The sequence below is a fragment of the Lepidochelys kempii genome, chromosome 6 (genome assembly GCF_965140285.1).
Source record: "Lepidochelys kempii isolate rLepKem1 chromosome 6, rLepKem1.hap1, whole genome shotgun sequence".
NCBI lineage: Eukaryota > Metazoa > Chordata > Testudines > Cheloniidae > Lepidochelys > Lepidochelys kempii.
Genome location: NC_136385.1, coordinates 54448788 through 54458587, shown reverse-complemented (window position 1 = coordinate 54458587; position 9800 = coordinate 54448788). Strand labels below are relative to the sequence as shown.

Genomic DNA, 9800 nt, shown 5'->3' with positions numbered 1-9800 from the left:
TCCTTCCCTCCTCCACCACCCCTCCTGGGATACCTTGGTAGTCATCTCCCTATTTGTGTGATGAATGAATAACGAATGCATGACTGTGAAGCAGCAATGACTTTATTGCCTCTGCAAGCAATGATTAAAGGGAGGAGGGGAGGGTGGTTAGCTTACAGGGAAGTAGAGTGAACCAAGGGGCGGGGGGTTTCATCAAGGAGAAACAAACAGAACTTTCACACCATAGCCTGGCCAGTCATGAAACTAGTTTTCAAAGCTTCTCTGATGCGCACCGCGCCCTCCTGAGCTCTTCTAACCGCCCTGGTGTCTGGCTGCGCGTAACCAGCAGCCAGGCGATTTGCCTCAGCCTCCCACCCCGCCATAAACGTCTCCCCCTTACTCTCACAGATATTGTGGAGCACACAGCAAGCAGTAATAACAGTGGGAATATTGGTTTCGCTGAGGTCTAAGCGAGTCAGTAAACTGCGCCAGCGCGCCTTTAAACGTCCAAATGTACATTGTACCACCATTCTGCACTTGCTCAGCCTGTAGTTGAACAGCTCCTGACCACTGTCCAGGCTGCCTGTGTACGGCTTCATGAGCCATGGCATTAAGGGGTAGGCTGTGTCCCCAAGGATAACTATAGGCATTTCAACATCCCCAGCGGTTATTTTCTGGTCTCGGAATAAAGTCCCTTCCTGCAGCTTTTGAAACAGACCAGAGTTCCTGAAGATGCGAGCGTCATGTACCTTTCCCGGCCATCCCACATTGATGTTGGTGAAACGTCCCTTGTGATCCACCAGAGCTTGCAGCACTATCGAAAAGTACCCCTTGCGGTTTATGTACTCGCCGGCTTGGTGCTCCGGTGTCAAGACAGGGATATGGGTTCCGTCTATAGCCCCACCAGTTAGGGAATCCCATTGCAGCAAAGCCATCCACTATGACCTGCACATTTCCCAGGGTCACTACCCTTGATATCAGCAGATCTTTGATTGCGTGAGCTACTTGCATCACAGCAGCCCCCACAGTAGATTTGCCCACTCCAAATTGATTCCCGACTGACCGGTAGCTGTCTGGCGTTGCAAGCTTCCACAGGGCTATCGCCACTCGCTTCTCAACTGTGAGGGCTGCTCTCATCTTGGTATTCATGCGCTTCAGGGCAGGGGAAAGCAAGTCACAAAGTTCCATGAAAGTGCCCCTACGCATGCGAAAGTTTCGCAGCCACTGGGAATCGTCCCAGACCTGCAACACTATGAGGTCCCACCAGTCTGTGCTTGTTTCCCGAGCCCAGAATTGGCGTTCCACAGCATGAACCTGCCCCATTAGCACCATGATGCATGCATTGTCAGGGCCCATGCTTTCAGAGAAATCTGTGTCCATGTCCTGATCATTCATGGGACTGCGCTGACGTCGCCTCCTCGCCCGGTATCGCGTTGCCATGTTCTGGGGCTGCATATACTGCTGGATAATGCGAGTGGTGGTTGATGTGCTCCTAATTGCCAAAATGAGCTCAGCGGCCTCCATGCTTGCCTTGGTATGGCGTCCGCACAGAAAAAAGGCGCAGAACGATTGTCTGCCGTTGCTCTGACGGAGGGAGGGGCGACTGACGACACGGCTTACAGGGTTGGCTTCAGGGAGCTAAAATCAACAAAGGGTGTGCCTGTACATCAAGGAGTATTTCAGGCAGGACTGCACGGAGGGTTCCAATAAGAAATGGTGCACCAAAGTTATCGTTGTTATTGGAACAAGGAGGTTAGCCTGGCCTCTGATTGATACATGGCTAGATTTACCTCGCTGCACCTTCTCTGTGAGTGACTGCAGTGTGATCTAGACAGGGGAGGAGGCAAATGAGTACAAAACAAATCTGGTCTATTTCTTGTTCTGACCCACTCCATCTATCTTTTACATCTTTGGGTGGCAGCAGACGGTGCAGAAGGACTGCATGCCATCCACATCTCATGGCTGCTCGGCAGAAGATGGTACAGTACGACTGCTAGCCATCTTCATCTCTTGCCTGCCTGGCATAAGATGGTACAATACGACTGCTAGCAATCCTCATCTCTTGCCTGCCTGGCAGAAGATGGTACAGTACGACTGCTAGCAGTCCGTATCGCCTGCCCGCTCACCATAAGACGGTTCAATAGGACTGCAGGACTAAAGAGAATGACCTGGTCAAGTCACTCCAAATTTAGTCCCTGCGCCCATGTCTGCCCAGGCGCTCCCAGCCGACGTGGCCAGGAGCACCTCGGACACGACGAGGACGACTACCAATCGTATTGCACCGTCTGCTGCCAGAAGGCAATGGGTTGCTGCTACTGTGCAGCAAAGCCGTACCGCATCTGCCAGCACCCAGGAGACATAGGGTGATGGTTACCTGAGCTGGCTCCATGCTTGCCGTGGTATGGCGTCTGCACAGGTAACTCATGAAAAAAGGCGCAAAATGATTATCTGCCCTTGCTTTCACGGAGGGAGGGAGGGAACGGGGGCCTGACGACACGTACCCAGAACCACCCACGACAATGTTTTAGCCCCATCAGAGTGCTCCATTGTGAGTGCTCTGGACAGCACTCTGAGATGCCCGATTGTTTGCCATTGCTCTGACGCTGGGAGGGGCGCTTACAAGGTTGGCTTCAGGGAGCTAAAATCAACAAAGGGGGTGGCTTTACATCAAGGAGTATTTCAGGCAGGACTTCACGGAGGGTTCCAATAAGAAATGGTGCACCTAAGTTATTGTCTGAAGGGTTAATGTCTAGCTATTCCACCTGGAAGCAGGCGGGGCACACCCTGACTGTTTCCTAGAAGCAATGCACACATTGCTCTATCCAAGGACAAGGGCTAGATATGAACCCTGAGAACTTGATTGTTTGGACAGCAACTGTGGGAGGTTTCTTTAGCCTGGGCTCAAGGCCTGAGAACCAGGATTGTAGTAGATAGAGGATGGTAACTAAGCATATGAATCAACGTCATACATTCCTTTGTGTAGCAGTGTGTAATGCTTAGGGGGAGAAATATAATAAAAGGAGAAGGTGGAAGGCAAGGGGGGCAGAACAGCCCATCTCCGCTGACCAGCCTGTTTGCTTGCATAAAGCTGTGTTCTGTCTCATCACTGAACTGCAACAACTGGCGCCCAAACGTGGGGCCCTCAGCACTCACCTCGCCCGGCAAGGGTTTCAGACGCGTCACTCATCCACTTCGTGGATCCCGGTGAGTATTTTTCATTGTGGTAAGTATGGGAAGCTCCCTCTCTGCTTTGCAAGTGCAACACCGCAATGAGCTGCAGTATTTGCTGCGTAAGGCTCAGCATGACTGCCCGGCTCGAGAACTCACTCTCCTGCTACAGGAGGTGCGTGCCAAGTGCCCGTGGTATCCTGAAGCTGGAAGCCTTAAGCTAGCGGACTGGGAGCGATTGGGCCAGACATTGCACGAAGAGCCTCGGGCGCCCGTGCAGGCTTTACATGCCTGGCACCTCTGCCGCGACGTGGTACAGCGTGTCGCCTCGGACAGACCCTCCCTCGCGAGGCTGGTGCTCTCGCCGCCCCCGTCCGCCCCTGCAGCCATCCCCCCTCCTGGCGATGCGACACAGCGTGTCGCCTCGGAAAGGCCCTCTCCAGCCCCAACAGAGGAGCTGCCGATCCTGCCACCCCCGTCCGCTCCTGCAGCCATCCCTCCCCCTGCTTCGCCCCCAGTGCCTCTATTACCACCGCCTCCCTGGCCTTCCCCACCGGAGCCGGTGTGTGATCACCCTCCCCCCATGGGGCCCCCTGGAGAGTCATCTGCATCTGCTCAGAAGCTTTCGCTGGTGCAACAAATGGTTCACGCAGCGAAAGCTCGATCAGATCTTACAGCAGAGGAGCTGGCTGATCTGGTCTCCGTTTGCCCGGTGACCTGGCAGAATGATGACCAGGGCAACCCCGTGGGCACCTGGACCACTCTGCCATACTCGGTGGTTAGAGAGGTAAAGAAAGCAATTCGTGAATTTGGCCTGACTAGCACCTTTGTGCGTGGTCTCATTGAAGGGATGGGTGCTGGGTACTCCCTAATCCCTGAGGATTGGAAAACGCTGCTGCGCATGATGTTGTCACCCAGTCAGTATGTTATTTGGCTTAGTGAGTATCGGCAGATGGCAGAACGCCAAGCCCAGGTATATAGAGAGCAAGGTATCATTTATGAGCATTTGGCAGGGGAGGGCCAGTTTGCTACTACTGAGATGCAGTCTCAACTCCCTCAGGCCGTCTTCCCCATTATTTCCACCTGTGCCCAGCATGCTTTCAAGAAGGTCCCGGATTCAGGCAAGCCTACCAAAAGCTTTGTCAGTATCCGTCAGGGTGCCTTAGAGTCCTTTTTGGATTTTACCAACAGATTGCAGGAGGACACTGACTTTCGGCTGCCAGGGGAGGTCTGTGCCATACCTACACAGGTGGTGGGACCTCTCCCTGCCGGCTTTGTAGGTCTTGTTCTCCCTCGCTCACATGCTGGGAAACAGGGCTTTTTTGTCATTCCAGGGGTCATTGATGCTGATTACACTGGCATTATTAAGGTTCAGGTGTGGACTCATCTTCCACAGTCGCTCCCGCGTGGACGGTCAATTGCACAATTGATTTTAGTCCCCTATCAGGTGCCAGCTGCCGAGGATCGAACTCGGGGCGGAGGAGGCTTTGGATCTACGTTGTCTCACTCGCCGTCTCACAGCGCGTCTTCTCCACTTGTTGCTCTGACAATGTCAGTCTGCCCCTCGAAACCTCAGTTAATACTTCTCTTAAATGATGTTCCTTTTACAGGGCTGGTGGACACTGGAGCTGATGTTACAGTGATTCGTGATCTGGAGTGGCCGGTTAGTTGGCCTACGGTTCCTTCTAAAGAGTTGTGGGGGATTGGGGGTAGCAAACCCGGGCGCCAAAGTTTGTCTTGGGTCACGGTCTCTAAACCAGGAGGCCGTGCCCTTGCTACAATCCGCCCTTTTGTGCTCCCTGTCCACCTCAATATTTGGGGCCGTGATTTACTTACAAAGTTAGACACCACCCTCGATATTAACATCTGATGGCTCTCCCCACCGAGGTGTAGTCACTTATCAGTTGGGTGACCCCCCTCGTTGGCATTCTCGTTTTACACTGCCTCAGCGTTCTGCATAGCGTTCAGAATTGGCTGCTGTTATTTTGGCTTTTCAATTTTTTGCTGATTGTCCCTTTAATTTAATTGTGGATACCCATTATGTTTATCAGGTAATTGATCATTTACCCCTTGCCCTCATTACCCCTCAGGTTGATGCAGACCTCCTTCACCTGTTTTTGTCTTTACAGCATCTTCTTGCCACTCGTCATTTCCCTTACTTTGTTGCTCATATTCGCAGTCATACCCCTCTGCCTGGGCCACTCACTGAGGGCAATGCACGCGCCGATCGCGCGTTGCGTGGTCAGGTAAATTCCCTTTTTTCTGATCCCATTGAAAGCCATGCCTTTTTTCATCAGTCTGCCTCTGTTTTGGCCCGGCAGTTTCACATTCCTGCTGATCATGCACGTTCCATTGTTCGTTCCTGCCCCCACTGTGCTGCTGCTGCTCCTACTTTTTCTTATGCCGTTAACCCCCGAGGTACCACAGCAAATCAGCTGTGGCAAATGGATGTTACTCATGTACCACAATTCCGCCCCTATTCATTTTTACATGTTTCCATTGATACTTATTCAGGCTTCCTTTGGGCAACCCCACAACGTGGGGAAGCCACTAACAAAGTTATTCACCATTTGCTGGCCTGCTTTTCTGTTATGGGTCGCCCTTGCCAAATTAAAACAGATAATGCCCCAGCCTACTGCTCTGCAGCCCTCTCCACCTTTTGTGCCCGCTGGGACGTCCGTCTTAAACACGGAATCCCTTATAATTCCACGGGCCAAGCCATTGTTGAACGTGCCAATCGCACACTCAAAACCTTGCTAGATAAACAATTAAAACAAGGGGAGCTGCATCTCCGAACCTTAGGAGACATTCAACAACAAATGTATATCCTCTTGTTTACTTTAAATAATTTAACACTGAATGCAGATCAGCAGACCCCTGCGGATCGGCATTTTCACAAATCTGAGGTACTGGAAAGACCGCGTGTCTTTTACCGTCAGCTGCCCGATCCACAGTGGCTGGGCCCAGCACCTCTAATCACTTGGGGTCGGGGATATGCTGCTGTGTCTCTCCCTGCAGGACCGTTGTGGGTTCCAGCCCGGTGCGTGCGACCAGCACTTAAACAACATGGCATGGCACCAGGGGCTGTCGAATCCCATACCAGAGTTTCAGCTGACCTTGGAGGAGACCGCGTTGCCCCCCGAGTCGACAACGGCGGGACGGAAACGGAGGAGGCGTAACGTCCCAAGCCAGCCCGTGACAGGGGGAGCAGTAAAAGCATTGGTCGCCACGGCTCAACGAAAACTGGCAGCAGATCAGCAGCCAGAAACTCCTAAGACTTTGTTTGTGGCGATTCTCGCCCAAATCACTGCTAATTCTGTGATGATTGTGTGCCTTTTGTGCCTGTTATTTTCTGTAGGGGTTGGCTCGGAAGCACCTCCCCCGTTACAAGTCCGAAGGAGAATAAGATACTGCTCTTTGCTTATGCTAATCTTTTCTCCCAGTACTCTAGCATGGCTAATTGGGGCCCGGCCAACTATATTCTGCCTCGCACGGCTATATTCCTTCACACACCGTACCCGGCCGGGGCTCACAATGTCACCTGTGCGCGTGTAGTTAACTGCACTAGTACAAAGGTGCCATTGGGCTGTCAAAAAATTTCTCAATCCCTTTTAAATTGTTCCCATGCTGTTAATGTTTCATATAATTATGGCCATATCATCCTACCATCAGGATGGGTTTTTACTTGTGGTTCATGCACCTTTAATTATATTCCTGCAAATTTAAGTGATGGCACCCTTTGCTGTCTTAGTAGAATGATACTTATATTGCCTTTTGCTGGTTACAATTGTAGTAAAAGAAGTGTACCCCTTTTAGATGATTATATTGCAGATGTTAAGTTTTTGGTTATTTTGTGTTTGTAATCATTGGGCTTATTTTTTGTTGTTGCTGTGTACAATGTATTCCTTCCTTGTTAAGACTTTGTAAAATTTTGCCCTGGAAAGCTCCCCAGGTTATGTCCTTGTCTGTCTGGGAGTTAAATAGCATGACAAAACAAATTGGCGGCTACCATGAGATGGCCAACTTCAATAAACAAAAAAGGGGAGATGAAGGGTTAATGTCTAGCTATTCCACCTGGAAGCAGGCGGGGCACACCCTGACTGTTTCCTAGAAGCAATGCACACATTGCTCTATCCAAGGACAAGGGCTAGATATGAACCCTGAGAACTTGATTGTTTGGACAGCAACTGTGGGAGGTTTCTTTAGCCTGGGCTCAAGGCCTGAGAACCAGGATTGTAGTAGATAGAGGATGGTAACTAAGCATATGAATCAACGTCATACATTCCTTTGTGTAGCAGTGTGTAATGCTTAGGGGGAGAAATATAATAAAAGGAGAAGGTGGAAGGCAGGGGGGGCAGAACAGCCCATCTCCGCTGACCAGCCTGTTTGCTTGCATAAATCTGTGTTCTGTCTCATCACTGAACCGCAACAATTGTCCTTATTGGAACAAGAAGGTTAGCTTGGCCTCTGATTGATACATGGCTAGATTTACCTCGCTGCACCTTCTCTCTAAGTGACTGCAGTGTGATCTAGAAGAATGAGTCCCCTAGACAGGGGAGGGGGGGAAGCAAATGAGTACAAAACAAATCTGGTCTATTTCTTGTTTTGATCCACTCCATCTATCTTTTACATCTTTGGCTGGCAGCAGACGGTGCAGAAGGACTGCATGCCATCCACATCTCATGGCTGCTCGGCAGAAGATGGTACAGTACGACTGCTAGCAGTCCGTATCGCCTGCCCGCTCACCGTAAGACGGTTCAATAGGACTGACTGAAGGACTAAAGAGAATGACCTGCTCAAGTCACTCCAAATTTAGTCCCTGCGCCCATGTCTGCCCAGGCGCTCCTGATCGACCTCACAGAGGCGACCAGGAGCACCTCAGACATGACGATGACAGCTACCAGTCGTACTGTACCGTCTGCTGCCACAAGGCAAGGGGTTGCTGCTACTGTGTAGCAATGCCGTACCGCGTCTGCCAGCACCCAGGAGACATAGGGTGACGGTTACCTGAGCGGGCTCCATGCTTGCCGTGGTATGGCGTCTGCACAGGTAACTCAGGAAAAAAGGCACGAAATGATTGTCTGCCCTTGCTTTCACGGGGGGAGGGAGGGAACGGGGGCCTGACGATATGTACCCAGAACCACCCGCGACAATGTTTTAGCCCCATCAGGCATTGGGATCTCAACCCAGAATTCCAATGGGCAGCGGAGACTGCGGGAACTGTGGGATAGCTACCCACAGTGCAATACTCCGGAAGTCGACGCTTGCCTCGGTACTGTGGAAGTGCTCCGCCGAGTTAATGCACTTAATGCACTTAGAGCATTTTCTGTGGGGGGACACACACTCGAATATATAAAACCGATTTCTAAAAAACCGACTTCTATAAATTCGACCTTATTCCGTAGTGTAGACATACCCTTAGGCCCAAACTTCTGATAGATTTGGAAAAGGAAAAAAAAATGGAACACATCTACAATTCCCCCCCCCCGTCTTTCTAGTTTTGGCCAGAAAATCAATCAATAGAGGCTATTCTTGTTGTGAAAAGAAGGTTTATCATATGGTTGGAATTACAGCATTTCCAGACATTGGTGAATGGTAACTCACAGGAACAGATATGCCGTAAACTCACTGGTGTCTCACTTCTTGTTTATTAAATGTAAAATAGTCACACTCCTCTGATACTGATGGTAACTTAATATTTTGATTTGATTTTAAGAGTGCTGAGCCTCCACAGTGCCCACTGGAATCCCATGGGAATTGCTTGGTTAAATACTGATTTTCAGGGGTGCTGAGCACAAAGAGGAAGAGAACTACCCCTGCACATTTCCATTATCTAACATCTGTTGCTAATGCAACATTCACAGAATGGGCTTTTAACAGCATGTTGTAAGAAGTGAATTATCTCATTCATTTTGTTAATACAAAATCCTGCTAAAGATATGCACCCTTGCTAACCCCCTCTGGTCTATAATATGTTAGTCTCACTCAGGGTAACAAACTCTTAAACCTGGTCCTGTGTTTATTAATACTAAAAAAAATCAACAAATGGCTGGTTTCAGGGAAAGCAATGAAAGCAGAGAAAAGGGCAATGGCAGTAATGAGTCTAATTATTTCCAGAAATGAAAGAGGGAGAATTCTCAGACAATAGAGAAATATTGTGTAAAGACAATATTAATAGACATGGTAAAGAGACATGCAAAGTTTATTCAAAGTTGTGTAATGAAGAGAGAGGATTAAAAGAGGAATTAGCAAAAGCTGAAACAAATGTTATTCATGAGTTAAGAGCTTTAAAAGAGTCAGTACATTATCTGTGTTACCACTCATCTTTAATGGAATGAAATAGAAACTTTATCTCATTAAAGATCAAGCAAGAGGTTCTTTATCTGCAGCTTATCCCATGCATTGCAATACTCCAGCTATTTCAACCTGTTGCACTCGAGAGGATTCAATATAAAGACAATTTGCCAGACATAATGACACCATAAGAAAAAACTGACAATTAAACCACAAAAGGAAATAAAAGGATAAAAAGAATTACTGTTTAGCAATTAGGATATAAAAAGTGAATATACCTAATATATAGCTATGTGATGAATTATGGAACCATGCAATTAATTATAGAATCATGTAATAAATGAAGTTTTGACTCACTT

At 49.2% G+C, this 9800-nt stretch overlaps 1 protein-coding gene across 1 annotated transcript; it reads left to right on the top strand.

Moving 5' to 3' along the window:
- Positions 1–3076: 3076 nt before the first annotated feature.
- On the top strand, positions 3077–7496 carry LOC140912847 (uncharacterized). The gene is made up of 2 exons (XM_073348023.2): positions 3077–3934; positions 6166–7496. The coding sequence occupies exons 1-2, from the start codon at positions 3209–3211 to the stop codon at positions 6700–6702; spliced, it is 1263 nt and encodes a 420-aa protein (XP_073204124.1). The 5' UTR covers positions 3077–3208; the 3' UTR covers positions 6703–7496.
- The last annotated feature ends 2304 nt before the right edge of the window (positions 7497–9800 follow it).

Excerpts from the sequence above, each read along its gene's own strand:
- LOC140912847 (XM_073348023.2), top strand. The coding sequence starts at position 3,209 with ATGGGAAGCTCCCTCTCTGCTTTGCAAGTGCAACACCGCAATGAGCTG. Across the intron at positions 3,935-6,165 it reads CATACTCGGTGGTTAGAGAG|GACCGTTGTGGGTTCCAGCC; the intron begins GTAAAGAAAGCA and ends CTCTCCCTGCAG.